General features: G+C 40.5%; 1 protein-coding gene and 1 pseudogene across 1 annotated transcript; both read right to left on the reverse strand.

The window, feature by feature from the left end:
• Positions 1-2,090: 2,090 nt before the first annotated feature.
• LOC133114044 (sterile alpha motif domain-containing protein 9-like) lies at positions 2,091-7,351 on the reverse strand (annotated as a pseudogene).
• Positions 7,352-14,793: 7,442 nt separating this feature from the next.
• LOC133114045 (sterile alpha motif domain-containing protein 9-like) lies at positions 14,794-19,871 on the reverse strand. Its single transcript, XM_061223241.1, has 2 exons — positions 19,868-19,871; positions 14,794-19,394 (listed from the first exon to the last, which is right to left on the reverse strand). The coding sequence occupies exons 1-2, from the start codon at positions 19,869-19,871 to the stop codon at positions 14,794-14,796; spliced, it is 4,605 nt and encodes a 1,534-aa protein (XP_061079225.1).
• Between the last annotated feature and the right edge of the window lie 1,024 nt (positions 19,872-20,895).

Raw genomic sequence — 20,895 nt, forward strand, 5'->3', positions numbered from 1 at the left:
CCATTATCTTAACCCGCTTATCCTGAACAGGGTCGCAGGGGGGCTGGAGCCTATCCCAGCATACATTGGGCGAAAGGCAGGAATACACCCTGGACAGGTCGCCAGTCCATCACAGGGCACACACACCATTCACTCACACATTCATACCTATGGGCAATTTAGACTCTCCAATCCGCCTAACCTGCATGTCTTTGGACTGTGGGAGGAAACCGGAGTTCCCGGAGGAAACCCACGCAGACACGGGGAGAACATGCAAACTCCGCACAGAGAGGCCCCGGCCGACGGGGATTCGAACCCAGGACCTCCTTGCTGTGAGGCGGCAGTGCTACCCACTGCACCATCCGTGCCGCCCGCCTGTTTATCGACCACTGTTTATTGATTTCTGTTTCATTGACCATCGCTTGTTTTTGACCACGTCCTCGCCTACTGTTTTTGTACCTTTGCCTCGCTGTTTGTTTTATGGTTTCGACTTCCGCATCGCCCTCGACTACAACTCTGCCTGCCATCCGCCTGTACTTCTGCCCCGCTGATAGCTCCCCTGCTACCGGACCTCCCTGCACATCTACCGACTACGAGTTTGCCTCTTCCCTCGGCACCGTGCTTTCTGATTGTTTATTGTTTTATTGGCTGGATCTACGTGTATGGACTTTGCTTGTTTTGACTACGCTCCTGGGATTCGTCCCGAATAAACTTTTTACTATTGTTTCGGAGTCGTGCATTTTGGGTCCAACCCCCACGCACCCGTCTCAATTTAATTATGCTGTATGTTCAGTTATTTAGACAGACTGGAATGCAATAACTGGAATGCATCATATTGACTATGCCATGATATACAATTCTTATTAATGACATGTCTCCCCAGATACTGTATACATGATTAACATGACTTTATTGATTACTTAAGTATTTCTACTAACAAGCACACAGGAATAAAACGAGGAAGAATCTCTGTCGAGTGCAGACCTCCACCAAGGCACAACAATCTCCCCTCACATGAATTTGCACTGAACCAGTCTTGGTAATCCAGTCATTATTTTTAAGGACATGTTTGGCCTGATGGTGGCAGTAGGGGAAAGGCCAAGATTAGCCAGTTTCTTTCCTCTTGGGAAGATGAATGTGCAAAGCAAATTTCATGACCATTCAGCCATTCATTTTTGAAATATGTCAATCTGGGTTACATTGACTCAGGCGGTAAGAGCAGTTGACTGGCTGTCGGAGGGTTGCCGGTTCGATCCCCCACTGGGCTGTGTCGAAGTGTCCAATATAATACAATGTCCAGCCTTGAACAGGCTTCAAAAGTGTTTAAAATGTCCCATATTGTAGAAAATGACATTTCCATTGCTATGTGGATGATAAAGTTCAAGGTGCTATTAAAACATTGTGAAAGCATCAAAAGACAGTCAAATAACTCCACACAATCTGTATGAAGAAGATATGCATTTTTCCATTTGGACTTCTGTGAAGTTGTGACCACTACGATATGCTCACTTGCTTCAGCATGGTCCACACTGTAGCTGGAAACAAATCCAAGCGTTTGGCTCAGACGGCGTTCATCTCACTTGAGCCAATCGGAACAGAGGTTTATTGCTTGACACAGTCACTAAAACAGGCTGTTATTGGTATAGAGACTGTTTTTTATACTCAACACCACACAAACGCGTTCTTATAGATATCCATCCATCCATCCAAACATTATCTCTCCCGCTTATCCTGAACAGGGTTGCAGGGGGGCTGGAGCCTATCCCAGCATGCACTGGAAAGGTGTACAATATGGGACCTTTAATTTCTGGCTTTTGTCACACCTCACCACTTAATTCTTTTGACACAGACAGCTTCTTTGTGAGACTCTCCCCTTTGCCCTTGTGTGAAATCTTGTCCCGTCCATTTCCATTGTTCAGGAAAACGTGAGTGTAAATTCTCCTTTTCCTATGGGGAATGTCAGTTCGGTCCAGTAACTTTTACTTTTAATTCAACAGCTGACATTGTCTTCTGGCTTAAAATGCAACGGTGAGCAAGAAAATAGCACTGGATAAGATTTTGCTCTTTTCATCAACTGCTGACAGAGATTCTGAAGATTTGCTCAAACTTTGAAGAAAGGTGAATGCAGTTGAAAGACAACCTAAGGCAATCTAAGATGCTATGTAGTTCACAAGATCCATTTCATGGCAATCCTGCCATTACCTTTGAGATATATCTGTCATGGACATATGGATGCATAGAAGTATTTACATAACCTCATTGACGTTGGTGTAAATTAAATAATTATCCAATCAATTTGTTGTACATAACTTACATTTTCTAAAAATGTATTCAATGTTTCTGGAGAGCATATCTACTGTACAAAACTTAATGGCCTGTTAACTCCATGGCAATTATTTAGATAATCTATTATCCATGGTGTGGACCATTGTTATTTTCCATTTTATTCTATTTCAGTTATGTTGTTGGCAACGGGCCCTCTAAATGTGAAGCCCAAGTAGAAAGTAACATTCTCATTGCCATAGGGTACTGAGGCTGAATTCAAAGCTTGAATCTGGAACTTCTTCTTCTGTGGACCCTGGAGAAACACATTCCCATCCTCTGTCCAGCCATGAACAGGCTTCAACAGTGTTTTAATCTCTGGCATTTTCCACACCTCCCCGCTTAGCCACTTCATCCTCTTTTCTGACACAGGGAGCTTCTTTGTGAGACTCTCCACTTTTCTCTTGTGTACAATCTTGTCCCGTCCATTTCCATTACTCAGGAAAAAGTGAGTGTAAATTCTCCTCTTCCTTTGGGGAATGTCTTTCATTTTGGTCATGTAACTCCTACGCAGGCATGCAACAGCTGACATGACAATTTCATATTTGTTTTCTTTATCATCATCATTGTCTTCTGGCCAGAAAAGTAAGGTGAGCAAGAAAAGAGCACTGGATAAGCATTTGCTCTTCTCATTTGGGAACTGCTGGCAGAGATTCCGAAGATACTGAATTGGTGCAAGCTTCGGAGACTGAGTTGAAAGGCAACCTAAAGCAATCTGAGATGCTATGTAGTTCACAAGGTCCATTTGGTCCAGCCTTGCATTCAGTGGGTTGGAAGGATACAAGGATATTATTTCCTCCAGCACTTGGATTTGTCCCCTGTCTGTTTGGTCATGCAGGAGGGAGAAAATTGTCATTGTATTCCCCCCTCCAAGATGGTATATCTGCATACGCTTCATGAAAGGTGTCACTGGATTTAAATTTCCTTGCTGCTGAACTGTGCTGCTGCTGAAATATTTTCCATATGCAGCAGATGTATTTACCAACCAGTTCTTCGGATTGTTTATTTTTATCTCGGAGGTCACAACAGTGTCTTCCTCCTCTACATTCACATCAGTCTGAAAGTAACACAAGTCTTCAGAGATCCATTCCAAGGCACTGTGCATGGACATCTGAAGGCTTTTCAGTTTCATGTGGAAGCTTTCCCAAGGAGTCTTAACAGCTTCAGGGATGTATTCTGTAACCAGGTACTTCAGACACTCAGAGCTGCCACCAGCTTTACTTGAAAACAATTGCAGAGAAAAGATTAACTTCACCAAGTTGCATCCAGTGTCCACTGCAGAAAAAAAGCCTGAATTGTTCATGAAATCAGGATCGGAGATGGATGCCATCTGACAGTTCTTGAAGCAGTCTATGGCTTTGAGTGCTTTTTCAATAGCATCTGCCGTGTTTTGTGGTGTCTTTGTCTTTTTTTCAATCTCTTGACATTTGGCATTGAACCATCTCCTATACACCTGGCCTTTAGTGTCCAGGATGTAGGAGTTTTGGGGCATCTTTTTTGCAGCGATTTCTGCCCATTGTTCTGCCTCTTCAAACTTTTCATGGTAGTAGTTGATTCGGGCAAGCTGCTGAGCAAAGAAAGCATCTTTGTTGAATCCTGTGTATGCTTGTTTTAGAAGCTCGATTGCCTTGTCTGGGCATTCGTCTCTCATCACATGTTCAATGAGAGGAGAGAATAAACTGTCTGACTCGTCACCTTTAATGATTCTGCTGCGTCTCATGAACAAAGCTCTGAGAAACTTTACATACTCCTCTTTTCCAAACCTGTTCTCATAAAGCACATTGTCACATAGAAGATCCATTGCAATTCTGCTTTGCTTCTGCTGGCTACTTGACAACTGCTGGAGAATCTCCTTTGCCACCAGTGGATGAATGATACGGATTGAATGAATGTGTGTCTTGTCATCTCTCAAATGTATGAAGATAAGCTTAGCTTGCTCACTTAAAGAACTCTCAAAGGTGTGTTGCCGGAATCTGTTCATTGTGAAGGTCATTCTCATCAAGGCCTCACAATGAGACTGGGAGATGAAGGAGTTCTGCACATATGCATTGAGCAAGGCCACATATTGAATGAGCGTTGTGACAACAGATTTATGGTCAATGTCTTGCAACAAATGTTCCACAAAGTCTTCTATGTACTTTGGGTCAAATTCTTCACTCATGAGGACAAATGTCAAGATGAACTCTGGCTGATACTGTTGTTCGAGCTTCTCTCTTTTCCCAGAGAACTGCCTCTTCTCCTCTGGTGACAATTTGTGGGTCACAGCGACATTCTGGAGAGGCGACTCTTTGCATTTTTTCTCTGGATTGGGTGAACGCCTGCAGCTCAAAAGAATGAAACAGGGCGTCCCTTCTCTTGGTGTAGACGGCAGTCACCAATTAATTCCGAAGGTCATCCAAGTAGTCATTCTCACAGTCTTCCACCAGTAAGAGTACTGGGAGGCATTTTTGTGGGGGTTCTTTTTCTTCATATTCGCGGAGCTGAACTGCATGCTCGGACACATTTACTGCCGAGTATGAAGGCTTCACAACTGCACATCGTAGGTCTTTTCTGTTGTTCCAAAATACCTGTCGTGCAACTGTGCTCCCACCACTGCCCGGATGGTGGTATATATTGATGCTGCTCACAGGTACTTGGTCTGCACCTCTTTTCTGAATGTCGCTGAGCAGTTTTGAAATTTCCATGTAGGCATCCCTCTGAATGATTTCGTCAAGAAACTTCTTCTCTGCAAGCCAGAAATTCAGCCACTTCACTTTACCGCCATGGTAAAACTGCCTTTCCAAGTTTTCTTTTTCTGCCTCAATGAAGTCGGTGCTGGTGTCGTCACACTGATCAACACTCAGGATCTCTAAGGAGTACATCCTTTCCTCCTCTTTAGTTTCAAGGAGGCACTCTCCTTTTGTGAAAACTGACAAATGTTTGGTCGCTCGAGATGTCAGAGGCTGAATGCGTTGCAGAGTAGCATTCACATGGCTCATTTTCATCCCCACAACGCTGGAACGGTTAACCATTTCGGCACTACAGTATGCCTCGGCAAAGCCTTGCCACTTCTGAAAGTTTTTTTCACATTCTGCAATGCATATGATGTCTTCGTGACCTTCCATGTCAGTGAAAAACTCATAGAAAGTGTGCAACTGAGGCTTCTCTACAGGGGAAGTGAGAAGAAAGATCACCAAGAAGGAGCCCTTCGGCAAGATCTGTTTGCATATTAGCGATACAGATTCCCTCAGCAGTGTCATTTTGGTTTTGATCCAGGTCATTTCATCACAGGGGATTTCATTTCCACGGAAATCATTTCGTCCATTGCAAAATATCCAGCTTGTCTGTTCAAACAAGTGTAGGTGGCTCTCAAATTCTTTGATGCTCATGTCACTTGGAATTTTGTAATTCTGCATGAAATGCAGATTTGCGGCATGGTGCTGAAGGTATTTGCCACAGAATCCAGACACTTTTGAATCTGGGTCAAAGTCAAAAACACAGAAAATCTTCATGTTCAATAAAAAGTCAATGTTTCTCAAATGGTCCTCCTCGAATTTGTTGGTGACAAGGATGTACCATTTTTCCGTGTCTATGAACTTTTTCCCGCTGGTCACAAGCATTGTGAGTTTCCTGCCCAGGTCTTCACAGAAATCTGGTGCGTTGAGAAATTGTGACTTCTCAACCTCTTCTCTCTGATCATCTCTATCTTTCACACGTTCGTAGAAGGCAAAAACATTTTGATCAATAACTGGTTCTGTTTTGGATCCTACTCTGCGATAGATTGCTTCCTTTTCAAATTCAACCTTGCTTGACTTTTCCTTGAAGTTTGGAAGGCGGACAGAGTACACTTTGTTCTTCACTATGTTCACTGTGGGGACGATGTCAACCTCCACAATGTAACGTTTTTCTGTGCTGTTTATGTCTATGACCTCGATAAACTGTGGTGGGCGTATACACTGTCGCCCATGTTCGCTGTCAGAAGTAAAACACCGTTCTATATAGTCTAACGCATCAACGAAGATGTCTTTCTCTGTTACAGGAATGCCAATTATTTCACTATGTGTATAGTCTATGTCATCCCTACTGTCCATCACACCAAAGTGTATTGTACCATTTGTTCGAATATTCATGCATCCAGCACCAAATTTGAGAACCTCCTTGGCAAATTTTGCTTGTAGCCTTGTCCTGTCCAATTTAGTAGCATTTGCCAGGGATTTGTACTCATGGCAAGGTGTGATAAGATCAATGACACCACATTCTGGCAGTAGAACATTATTCTTGACGTATGTGAAGTCAATGCCTTCTTTGCCAAAAGGCCTTGGTTTACAGTCTTTCTTTGCGGAAAGTCCAGTATCTAATTGGTCCTTGTATGTAGGTGTCTCTGGATAGGACTGATTGGTGCCAGCACCAGTGATCACATCACCTCTGCCTTACTGCTCATTTTGTCTTCCAGTTCCTCTGAGCCTAGTTGGCTGAGTTTTTTTGGTCTTTTGAAGTCTGTGTCCTTGAAAAGATTCAACAAGCTCATTTCTTTTTCTGACTATTAGGAGAGCAGGGCCAGACTTCATGCCAGTCTCTTTTTTCAGATAGTCCTCGGTCACCTCCTTGAGGATTTTGCCATCAACTTCCTCTTCTTCCAGCTTCTGAACATACTGCTCCTTCACTCCTATTGACCTTAACCAGGAGCTCACGTCCGATTCCGTCCATTCTTCAAGCGGTTTTTCAGCCAATTCAGCTGAGGAAGGAGGATACAACAGGACATCAAATATAGTGCAGATGATCTTCTATCCCAATGCAGGTGATCTTAAGAACACTTTACTAGTTGTAGGGATGAGAAGGTGAGGAATACATTTTATTATTTCAAAATGTATAGTGCAAGAACATACAAGATGTTGCTATGCAAACATAGGAGAACCTAATATGGTGCTGTACACTAATATGGTCCAAATATATTAGTATATTCCAAAATATAGAATTGATGAGTCAAATTGAAATTGCTTGCAGAATTAAAAAATGAGGACAACAAATTACATGGTATATGTACCCATTACTCACTCGTGGCTTTGTTCATTTGAAGGAAAAATGCCCACATTCAAGATCTGTGTACTCCATCTGAGAAACATTGGACAATATAATCAATTCAAATCTGTATTCATCATTGTATCATGTACACGAGGCAGTGTAGAAAGTAAAACAATTCTGTAACTACTAGTTTAGTGAGATCAGATGTAATGTATCTCCGTACAATTAGTATATGTGCTGTATATACAGCAAAACTTTCACAATAGTAACGCTAGGAATAATGGATTTGATCCTTCACCACAAGACTGGGACCCAGAGCCCCTTCTTCCTGGATAACTTGCCAATTCTGATAATTTGCGTCTTCGGGGTTTGAAGTCTGAAGATTTATTTATTTTTCACTGATGTTTGCAGAGGTATCCAGGGCCATGTGTTCATGTTCATATTTTACAATAATAACAACACCCAAAAGACTCCCACAAACTCTTTTCTGTACCCGCAACCCACTTACAGTGAAGACATTTTATTTGACCACCCCTTTTCATCTTAACATGTTGATCTTAACAAAGGAACAATAGATCATTTTGCACTTCTAACGGTCAAGAGAGGAATAGCAGCAACAAACACATTCAAACCACAACACTTTTTATCCCTCCCCCATCTCTGTAAACGCACTGACGTTGAAACACCATTGGCTGAGGCAATTAGAACCAATTTTCAACCAATGAGCTTGAATTATTATAGTTATACAATGTTTTGGAGAGTTGGGCCGCCAACTGTATAATTTGAAACTTTAAGGACAATAAACATAGGCAGAGGGTGTGTCAACATTTTCAATGAATGATCGGAAGGGTTTTACAATGGTCTTGCAACAATGTTTTAACATAAAAATCTTACCTATTGTACCTTTAAGCAATTCATGTTTTTTTACATGTCATGTCAAAACAACTAATGCATTCATGAATGTGACTGTCATGAATTAAAAGTATTACAATCAGTTTATAGCAAATTTAGAGGCTTTCATTATGGTCCTTAACCAATAATAGATTAACCTATGCTGACATTTAACTTGGACATTGACCTTTCAGTACTGCGTGCAATGTAAACAGAAATGGGCATGGTGAACCTGGCAGGAGATCACATGCCTACTGTATGCAGATAAGATAAAGAATCGCTTGTTATGAAACCGGTTCGGTGGCAAACCGAAACAGTTCTGTGTTGATGGCTAGTTTTGGGACTTTGAGGTTAGTTTTGATTTTTGGAAATTCAACATAGTTGGATGTGTTACAGTTGGCTCAGTTAAATGTTTTTTTTTTTTTTTTTGTATCGGCAATATTGACGGACAGAGCGCATTTCTCGTATTTGATATAACATATTGTACGTGCCACGGTTTTATGAGATAAATGGCAGGATTTCCGCATATAAGAGTCATGTGCCACTGCAGCGAAACAAATAGTCTAATGTTAACCCAACTTCACCATTAGCCTACTTATAACATCGCTTCTAATGAGATATTCAAGCCTAGTCTTGAAAGCACTTAGAAATCACACTCAAAGTAATTTGCGTTTTTTTCATGTACTTTTCAAGAAACCTACCATAAACTCATCAATTGTAACTTCTTAACATTTTAATGGCATTCATAAATAGGCTTGGTATGTGCAGGGTGTTTATAACCTCACCGAAAAAATAAATAACGTTTATAAATCGTAGTGATGCGGTATAAACGGTGGTATATGCTCGTGTAGACTATTATAGCTACAGTCTTCTGTATTCTGTTTTTCCCAAGTTTTCCAATTGGTAATGACCATTCGGCCATTTCCTTACCTCTTTCATATTGATGGTACCCTTAATAAAAATGATCGCCATTTTATTTTATTTTCATCGAGATTCATTTTTGACTCACCATATTTAGCCATAGACAAGTGCAGACGATTTATATCCCAATGCGACGGAAATCAAAGCGAGGAAAATCATTGCAAATTAATCATCTGAAGAGCGAACTGAAAACTACCTGAAATTCCACTTCTCTGTGAATCGCTTTGAATATCATTGAATATCTTTAATGTGCATGCAGGTAGCCCGCTCCCTGTTTGAGGCGTGGCATAAAAAAGGGGGCGGGCTACCTGCATTTATATGAAACTTTAGATTTCTGGAAAGGGTGACCTTGATTTTCACACCTGGACACGGTCCAATGAACGTGGCACACACCAATAAACGCAAGGTACCCTCTTAAGCCACATTATCTCAGACACTGCTATACATTCATGAAGAATAGGAAAACAGGGAAAATAATCTAAACATGAAAATCTTGGATGGTGATTGTGGTGGGATCCAGTAGGGCTCAGTTTTTGAAATCTATTTTTTGCTATTCCAGATCAAATCACAATCTCTTTGGTTTTCTCCCGGGTTTTCAAATAATTCTCTTATTGTGATCCAGATACGACAAGATCAGGATTACAGAATCTAGATTTGCAGTCTTTGGATCTATCTGCTTTTGTCCACAATGCATGGGCCAAAGTCTGAATAATTTCAACATACAATGTCTCACTGAATAATACAAATAATTCAAAACACTAACTTTAAAAACGAATAAGAAATAACTTCTAAACACAACTGTTTTGAGAGCATAATGCATTTTCTTGATCAATTGACCATAATTGAAATAATGGTTCACTGCAGTGTGTCTCTGACTTTCCAACTGGTCGATCTGAATTCTGGTATAGCATTTTTGCACCTACCCATGAAGCAATTATTTTAGAATAGATAACAAAATATATTTTCAAATAACACATAACATCCCAAACCATTTTCCATTTTTAAGGCTTTATTTAGACCCCTTTTAGTGTTGTGGGTTCTTCGTGAAAATATTTACATCGACCTTGAATTGATCCTGAATCCACCCTTTCCACCCTTTCAAGATCATGCAGATTTTCAGTACCAAATTTAACATAATTTCCACCTTATAATTTTGAAATATCCAAAACCAACATTTGATCTAGACTCTTGGTAGGATAGGTTTCCAAAATCCTTATTCAGGCTTACAGGATCAGGATCACAGCTCCTAGTTTTTAAATACCAAATTTAGTGATTTAATGCTATCCAGTTACTGAAATCCTGTCCCAAAAAGTTTGTAAATACTGGTCCCAAAGAAAAAACACCAAGAGAATAAGCAAAATAAAAAGTTAATTAAAGCAATAAAAAGCAATTACACAGTGTACAAAAGAAAACTGAACCCCGACAAAACCTAGGTGACTAGATGTACGTATTAAGAGTTACATTTATTACATTTATTAACCAAATTAAAAAAATTATTCCACAGACCACCAAGCTAACACAGATGTTGAGGAAGTGAAGGTTAAGGTGAAATATTGTCAATTTCCGAATCCAGTTTGGTAACAATGTATAGTTTTTGAGTAATTAGCTAAGCAAATGAGATGCTAGTGAACTGAAAGACTATAGCATTGCATGCCCATACCACACTGTAAAAACAGCAACAATTGCTGGGAACATGATTTCACAGAAGTACAATATTAAAGATATAGGTCTATAGATTAAATGTATATCCCTTTTATTTGGTAACAATTTATAGTTTTGGAGTCAGCTATGCAAATCAGCTAGTATAATTAAAAGTATAATATTATAGATATTGGTCAATAGATTTAATGTATGCCCCTTTTTATTTGGTAATATTTTCTATTACATGCAGTAATCAGGTGTGCAAATGAGCTGGGTCTGAACTGACAGTGTAAAGCAATTTATGTCAAGCCTACATCATAGTAACTCGTCAAATGGCAAGCTAGCTGCTTGCCGATTTTCACAGCTCTGCAGCTTTTATTTTGACGAAAACATACAGGAAGTTTCGACCGGAAGTTCTGGCTTCACGTAGCTCACGTATGCGATCACGTTACTACAGTTCATCAATACACTTCCCTCTGTGCAATGAACGGGGATAAGCGATCTACACAAGGAGGGAAAACTAATGTCTTTTCAAGAATTATCAGCCAAATTCAACTTAACAAGCATCTATCTTTTAAAATTTTCAGAACTAAGATGTTTTATATATGCAAGTCAGAATCAAGCATATATTGGCACAACCTTTTCTTTATAGGAGAAAATTCTTTTTCTTAGTTGTCTGTGGGAGGGTGAATCAAATTTCAAAATTGAAGTTGCCATGTGTATTGACATTTATTCAAAATGAGAAAATCAATGAACATTTTTTAAATAGGTATCACTTTGTGAAGAACAGTACATGACTATATTGGTCATATGAGGCCGTATTAATTGCATATTGTTAATTGTAAATCAGAACAGCGTTATACTGACACAGTTGACAACCGCTCCTTGCAGGGGAATTGTCATGGTTGCACCACCAACATTTTCAACTCAACAGAATTAGGACCTTCTCCTTGGTCTTCATGATGAAATGGCAAATGTCCTTAAAATAGGAACCAGTAGGAGTGCTAAGTGAACAGACATTTTCTTACAGTTAAAGGTCTCCTTAACTCAGCATAAAATGTACAGGGATCTGATGTAAAACAATTTGCTCAATCAGTTCCTCATGTCACTTCAAAATGATGCAGGGCTCTGGCATACAACATTAATCTGGAGCCATTGTGTGTGGGATGTTACTTTTAACATATCCTTAAACTCTTCCAATAGGACGAGCCAATTCTATCAGGTCAATAAGTTGTCTTGTGTAACACCGTCTTCATAGGATGTAAATAATAGTTATACAAAAGGCAGGGACACACACATTTGGTTCGGAATTTTTATTCAGTGGGTTAAGGGCTGCATTTAATTATGCTGTATGTTCAGTTATTTAGACAGAGTGGAATGCAATAACTGGAATGCATCATATTGACTGTATCTATGCCATGATATACAATTCTTATTAATGACATGTCTTCCAAGATACTGTATACATGATTAATATGACTTATTGATTACTGAAGTACTTCTAGTAACAAGCACACAGGAATAAAACGAGGAAGAATGCACTCTGTAGAGTACAACAATCTCCCCTCACATGAATTTGCACTGAACCAGTCTTGGCAATACAGTCATTATTTTTAAGGACATGTTTGGCCTGATGGTGGCGGTAGGGGAAAGGCCATGGTGTGATCAAAATTAGCCAGTTTCTTTCCTCTTGGGAAAATGAATGCACAAAGCAAATTTCATGACCATTCAGCCATTCATTTTTGAAATATGTCAATCTGGGTGACATTGACTCAGGCGGTAAGAGCAGTTGCCTGTCAGTCGGAGGGTTGCCGGTTCGATCCCCCGCTGGGCTGTGTCAAAGTGTCCCTGATCAAGACGCCTAACCCCTAAATGCTCCTGATGAGCTGGTTGGTGCCTTGTATGGCAGCCAATCGCCGTTGGTGTGTGAGCCGGTGTTTGAATGGGTGAATGAGAAGCATCAATTGTACAGAACTTTGGATAAAAGTGCGATATGAATGCCAACCATTTACCATTTAGCATTAAAAATTTGGCCTGATAGTGGCACTGGAAGAAAGATCGCGTCACCAAAATCAATAAGTTACTTCCTCATTGGAACTTGAATGCGGACAGCAATTTTTCCAGATATGTATGTCAGGGACACATGGACGATGGATGTCTTCACATAACCGTGGCGGAGGTGAAAATAAAATAATTATTGCTGCATTCTTTTCTCGACTTTGCATCTGATATCTGTGGAGTGTGCATGTACTGTAAAATAAAATAAAAAGAATTCATGGAAATTATTGACAAAACTGTATTATGCAGACCAATGTTAAGGGATTTCAGAGACGTGGTTGGAAATGGGAAATGTGAAGCCCAAGCAGAAAGTGACATTCTCATTGCCGTAGGGTACTGAGGATGAATTCTAAGCTTGAATCTGGACACACCACTTAGCACTGTTAAACATACCACTTAGCACTGTAACAGCAATAATACAATGTCCAGCCTTGAACAGGCTTCAAAAGTGTTTAAAATGTCCCATATTGTAGAAAATGACATTTCCATTGCTATGTGGATTATAAAGTTTAAGGTGCTATTAAAACATTACATTACATTACATTATTGGCATTTGGCAGACGCTCTTATCCAGAGCGACGTACAACAAAGTGCATACCCATAACCAGGGATAAGTTCGCTGAAAGACCCTAGAGGGAAGTACAATTTCAATTGCTACCTGTACAACAAAGATAAGGACAAGGGCCATTTTCTTTTTTTTTTTTTTTTTTTTTTGAACAAACAAACAGAGCAAAAGTGACCAAAGTTAACTATCCAAACACTGCTTACCTAGCCAACTAAAAATACCGATACACAAAGCAAGTCACAGAGACAACAATCAAGGTTCACAGGGAGGTAGGGAGGGATGGGGAGAGGTGCTGCTTGAAGAAACATTGTGAAAGCATCAAAAGACAGTCAAATAACTCCACACAATCTGTATGAAGAAGATATGCATTTTTCCATTTGGACTTCTGTGAAGTTGTGACATCACAACGATATGCTCACTTGCTTCAGCATGGTCCACACTGTAGCTGGAAACAAATCCAAGCGTTCGGCTCAGACGGCGTTCAGCTCACTTGAGCCAATCAGAACAGAGGTTTATTGCTTGACACAGTCACTAAAACAGGCTGTTATTGGTATAGAGACTGTTTTTTATACTCAACACCACACAAACGCCTTCTTATGGATATCCATCCATCCATCCAAACATTATCTTTCCCGCTTATCCTGAACAGGGTTGCAGGGGGGCTGGAGCCTATCCCAGCATGCATTTGGCGAAAGGCAGGAATACACCCTGGACAGGTCACCAGTCCATCGCAGGGCCTTCTTATGGATATCCGGACCAAAAATAAAACACTGGAAAGGTGTACAATATGGGACCTTTAATTTCTGGCTTTTGTCACACCTCACCACTTAATTCTTTTGACACAGACAGCTTCTTTGTGAGGCTCTCCCCTTTGCCCTTGTGTGAAATCTTGTCCCGTCCATTTCCATTGTTCAGGAAAACGTGAGTGTAAATTCTCATTTTCCTGTGGGGAATGTCAGTTAGGTCTAGTAACTTTTACTTTTAATTCAACAGCTGACATTGTCTTCTGGCTTAAAATGCAAAGGTGAGCAAGAAAATAGCACTGGATAAGATTTTGCTCTTTTCATCAACTGCTGACAGAGATTCTGAAGATTGGCTCAAACTTTGACGACAGGTGAATGCAGTTGAAAGACAACCTAAGGCAATCTAAGATGCTATGTAGTTCACAAGATCCATTTCATGGCAATCCTGCCATTACCTTTGAGATATACCTGTCATGAACATAACCTCATTGGCGTTGGTGTGAATTAAATAATTATCCAATCAATTTGTTGTACATAATTTACATTTTCTAAAAATGTATTCAATGTTTCTGGAGTGCATATCTACTGTACAAAACTTAATGGCCTGTTAACTCCATGGCAATTATTTAGATAATCTATTATCCATGGTGCGGACCATTGTTATTTTCCATTTTATTCTATTTCAGTTATGTTGTTGGCAACGGGCCCTCTAAATGTGAAGCCCAAGTAGAAAGTAACATTCTCATTGCCATAGGGTACTGAGGCTGAATTCAAAGCTGGAATCTGGAACTTCTTCTTCTGTGGACCCTGGAGAAACACATTCCCATCCTCTGTCCAGCCATGAACAGGCTTCAACAGTGTTTTAATCTCTGGCATTTTCCACACCTCCCCGCTTAGCCACTTCATCCTCTTTTCTGACACAGGGAGCTTCTTCGTGAGACTCTCCACTTTTCTCTTGTGTACAATCTTGTCCCGTCCATTTCCATTACTCAGGAAAAAGTGAGTGTAAATTCTCCTCTTCCTTTGGGGAATGTCTTTCATTTTGGTCATGTAACTCCTACGCAGGCATGCAACAGCTGACATGACAATTTCATATTTGTTTTCTTTATCATCATCATTGTCTTCTGGCCAGAAAAGTAAGGTGAGCAAGAAAAGAGCACTGGATAAGCATTTGCTCTTATCATTTGGGAACTGCTGGCAGAGATTCTGAAGATACTGAATTGGTGCAAGCTTCGGAGACTGAGTTGAAAGGCAACCTAAAGCAATCTGAGATGCTATGTAGTTCACAAGGTCCATTTGGTCCAGCCTTGCATTCAGTGGGTTGGAAGGATACAAGGATATTATTTCCTCCAGCACTTGGATTTGTCCCTTGTCTGTTTGGTCATGTAGGAGGGAGAAAATTGTCATTGTATTCCCCCCTCCAAGACGGTATATCTGCATACGCTTCATGAAAGGTGTCACTGGATTGAAATTTCCTTGCTGCTGAACTGTGCTGAGAGAAACACTGCTGAAATATTTTCCATATGCAGCAGATGTATTTACCAACCAGTTCTTTGGATTGTTTCTCTGTATCTCAGAGGTCACAACAGTGTCTTCCTCCTCTACATTCACATCAGTCTGAAAGTAACACAAGTCTTCAGAGATCCATTCCAAGGCACTGTGCATGGACATCTGAAGGCTTTTCAGTTTCATGTGGAAGCTTTCCCAAGGAGTCTTAACAGCTTCAGGGATGTATTCTGTAACCAGGTACTTCAGACACTCAGAGCTGCCACCAGCTTTACTTGAAAACAATTTCAGTGAAAAAATTAACTTCACCAGGTTGCATCCAGTGTCCACTGCAGAAAAAAAGCCTGAATTGTTCATGACATCAGGATCGGAGATGGATGCCATCTGACAGTCCTTGAAGCAGTCTATGGCTTTGAGTGCTTTTTCAATGGCATCCGCTGTGTTTTGTGGTGTCTTTGTCTTTTTTTCAATCTCTTGACATTTGGCATTGAACCATCTCCTATACACCTGGCCTTTAGTGTCCAGGATGTAGGAGTTTTGGGGCATCTTTTTTGCAGCGATTTCTGCCCATTGTTCTGCCTCTTCAAACTTTTCATGGTAGTAGTTGATTCGGGCAAGCTGCTGAGCAAAGAAAGGATCTTTGTTGAATCGTGTGTATGCTTGTTTTAGAAGCTCGATTGCCTTGTCTGGGCGTTCGTCTCTCATCACATGTTCAATGAGAGGAGAGAATAAACTGTCTGACTCGTCACCTTTAATGATTCTGCTGCGTCTCATGAACAAAGCTCTGAGAAACTTTACATACTCCTCTTTTCCAAACCTGTTCTCATAAAGCACATTGTCACATAGAAGATCCATTGCAATTCTGCTTTGCTTCTGCTGGCTACTTGACAACTGCTGGAGAATCTCCTTTGCCACCAGTGGATGAATGATACGGATTGAATGAATATGTGTCTTGTCATCTCTCAAGTGTATGAAGATAAGCTTAGCTTGCTCGCTTAAGGATGTCTCAAAAGTGTGTTGGCGAAATCTGTCCATTGTGAAGGTCATTCTCATCATGGCCTCACAATGAGACTGGGAAATAAAGGAGTTCTGCACATAGGCATTAAGCAAAGCCACATATCGAATTAGCGTTGTGACAACAGATTTGTGGTCAATGTCTTGCAACAAATGTTCAACAAAGTCTTCTATGTACTTTGGGTCAAATTCTTCACTCATCAGGACAAATGTCAAGATGAACTCGGGCTGATATTGTTGTTCAAGCTTCTCTCTTTTCCCAGAGAACTGCCTCTTCTCCTCTGGTGACAATTGGTGGGTCACAGCGACATTCTGGAGAGGCGACTCTTTGCATTTTTTCTCTGGATTGTGTGATCGTCTGCAGCTCAGAAGAATGAAGCAGGGCATCCCTTGTGCAATTCTCTTGGTGTAGACGGCAGTCACCAATTCATTCCGAAGGTCATCAAAGTAGTCATTCTCACAGTCTTCCACCAGTAAGAATACTGGGAGGCATTTTTGTGGGGGTTCTTTTTCTTCATATTCGCGTAGCTGAACTGCATGCTCAGACACAATAATTGGCGAGTATGACGGCTTCACAACTGCACATCGTAGGTCTTTTCTGTTGTTCCAAAGTACCTGTCGTGCAACTGTGCTCCCACCACTGCCCGGATGGTGGTATATATTGATGCTGCTCACAGGTACTTGGTCTGCACCTCTCTTCTGAATGTCGCTGAGCAGTTTTGAAATTTCCCTGTATGCATCTCTCTGAATGATTTCCTCAAGAAACTTCTTCTCTGCAAGCCAGAAATTCAGCCACTTAACTTTACCGCCATGGTAAAACTGCCTTTCCAAGTTTTCTTTTTCTGCCTCAATGAAGTCGGCGCTGGTGTCATCACACTGATCAACACTCAGGATCTCTAAGGAGTACATCCTTTCCTCCTCTTTAGTTTCAAGGAGGCACTCTCCTTTTGTGAAAACTGACAAATGTTTGGTCGCTCGAGTCGTCAGAGGCTGAATGCGTTGCAGAGTAGCATTCACATGGCTCATTTTCATCCCCACAACGCTGGAACGGTTAACCATTTCGGCACTACAGTATGCCTCGGCAAAGCCTTGCCACTTCTGAAAGTTTTTTTCACATTCTGCAATGCATATGATGTCTTCGTGACCTTCCATGTCAGTAAAAAACTCATAGAAAGTATGCAACTGAGGCTTCTCTACAGGGGAAGTGAGAAGAAAGATTACCAAGAAGGAGCCCTTCGGCAAGATCTGTTTGCATATTAGCGATACAGATTCCCTCAGGAGTGTGATTTTGGTTTTGATCCAGGTCATTTCCTCACAAGGGATTTCGTTTCCACGGAAATCATTTCGTCCATTGCAAAATATCCAGCTTGTCTGTTCAAACAAGTGTAGGTGCCTCTCAAATTCTCTGGTGCTCATGTCATTTCGGATTTTGTAGTCCTGCATGAAATGTAGATTTGCAGCATGGTGCTGAAGGTATTTGCCACATAATCCAGACACTTTTGAATCTGGGTCAAAATCAAAAACACAGAAAATCTTCATGTTCAATAAAAAGTCAATGTTTCTCAAATGGTCCTGCTGGAATTTGTTGGTGACAAGGATGTACCACTTTTCCGTTTCTATGAACTTTTTCCCGCTGGCCACAAGCATTGTGAGTTTCCTGCCCAGGTCTTCACAGAAATCTGGTGCATTGAGAAATTGTGACTTTTCAGCCTCTTCTCTCAGATCATCTCTGTCTTTCACACGTTCGTAGAAGGCAAAAACATTTTGATCAATAACTGGTTCTGTTTTGGATCCTACTCTGCGATACATTGCCTCCTTTTCTAGTTCAACCTTGTTTGATTTTTCCTTGAAGTTTGGAAGGCGGACAGAGTACACTTTGTTCTTCACTATGCTCACTGTGGGGACGATGTCAACCTCCACAATGTAACGTTTTTCTGTGCTGTTTATGTCTATGACCTCGATAAACTGTGGTGGGCGTATACACTGTCGCACGTGTTCGCTGTCAGAAGTAAAACACCGTTCTATATAGTCTAACGCATCAACGAAGATGTCTTTCTCTGTTACAGGAATGCCAATTATTTCACCATGTGTATAGTCTGTGTCATCCCTACTGTCCATCACACCGAAGTGTATTGTACCATTTGTTCGAACATTCATGCATCCAGCACCAAATTTGAGAACCTCCTTGGCAAATTTTGCTTGTAGCCTTGTCCTGTCCAATTTAGTAGCATTTGCCAGGGATTTGTACTCATGGCAAGGTGTGATAAGATCGATGACACCAGATTCAGGCTGTAGAACATTATTCTTGACGTATGTGAAGTCAATGCCTTCTTTGCCAAAAGGCCTTGGTTTACAGTCTTTCTTTGCGGAAAGTCCAGTATCTAATTGGTGCTTGTATGTAGGTCTCTGATTGGTGCCAGCACCAGTGGTCACATCACCTGTGCCTTGCTGCTCATTTGTACTTCCAGCTCCTCTGTTGAGACTGCTCCCTTGAGCTTTCTTGGTCTTTTGAAGTCTGTGTCCTTGGAAAGACTCAACAAGCTCATTTCTTTTTCTGACTATTAAGAGAGCAGGGCCAGACTTCATGCCAGTCTCTGTTTTCAGATAGTCCTCGGTCACCTCCTTGAGGATTTTGCCATCCACTTCCTCTTCTTCCAGCTTCTGAACATACTGCTCCTTCACTCCTATTGACCTTAACCAGGAGCTCACATCCAATTCCGTCCATTTTTCAAGCGGTTTTTCAGCCAATTCAGCTGAGGAAGGAAGATGTAGCAGGACATAAAAAAATGTAAATGTACAAAGTGCGGAAGCATAACTTTACTAATTGGAGACGTGGTGAAATGTGGAATTTTACTTGTTTTAATTGAAAATTTATCGTAAAAGAAGATGCGCACACTTTGCATGTACCATAGCAACGTTTTAATTTGCAGATCAACCTTCCAAAATTAATCATTAATTTGTGCCATAGCATATCTCTTACAAGGCTGCAAGACTGTAGCACTTACAGTCGGTAAACTAAGCATTAAGTATAGTATAGTGGTAAGAAAAGGTGAGCATTGCTGGGCTGAATGGCCTGTTCTCATCATTATCTTATGTCATTTATTTCCCCTTTTCATACCATTTACCAACTGTTCGGGCAAATCTCCTGACAGTATGGATAAACAGAATTTAAATGACTTGTTTGCGGAATTTAAAAATGATGATAACTTATCATATATATACGTACCCATTACTGACACATAGCTTTGGTCTTTTGAAGGAAAAGTGCTCAAGATGTTTGTTCTCAATCTGAGAAATTGGAGAAAAAGAAAATCTCAATGCACACTTGAAAGTTACTTTTGACAATGTTGCCAACTTTAGGTTCTGTTCCACTGAAAACATTTAATTTACCCTTTTCTGTTTACTGCTGCAAATCATCCCTTAACTATTCAACTTTCAGGATAATACCTCCTTTTGAATGATTACGGCATATGTATGGTGACTAGTTGGTGCCTGATGATAGTTCGTAGTGACAATTTTTAAAAATATATTTAAACCATTCAATTTTTTGCCAGACCCATAGGGACTGGGCCACAATCATATGTCTCTATTATCAAATGACTGACGTACCTTGTTGAAAGGCTTATGCAGAAGGCTTGGCAGTACATACAATTTAGTGTCTGCTACTGTACAGACGATTTGGCCAATTTCTCCAGAAATGTGTGGTTTATGGACACTGATGAATAATGATAAAAATGGGCTATTGGTTATAGTTTTATAGACTACAATGTGTCTATGCTAGTGGATTGGCTTGTGTTTTTCTACAACAGAGTGTTGATGTTGTTGAACAACGTAATGCATTTATAAGTAGGCAAGAGTTCTTACTTGAACTAATATGGTCCCTGTTATTTATTGATAAGGAGGGTATCACTGTGGTTAGTGCATGTGGCCACAGATAAACCCTTGAATGATGACTAAGCATATTCTGCATATGCCACTATTATTCGGATTATTGGAGCACTATTTGGGCACGTATACAGCTTATTCAGAATAACCATCTCATTTGGGGTTTTTACCACAATTTGCAACACAAACTCCCTTTGGGCGTTGCTTACTTACCATCGTTTTTCAAATTACCACGGCTCTTAGGATTGTCAAAATATATTCCAAAAACACTGAAATATTGTTTTAGGTAATTTTTCATTCTTAAATTTGAGAATTCGAATATTTGTTTAAGGACTAGCATTTTCTCATTAATATAGGCTAAATATTACA

The sequence above is a fragment of the Conger conger genome, chromosome 16 (assembly GCF_963514075.1).
Source record: "Conger conger chromosome 16, fConCon1.1, whole genome shotgun sequence".
Lineage (NCBI taxonomy): Eukaryota > Metazoa > Chordata > Actinopteri > Anguilliformes > Congridae > Conger > Conger conger.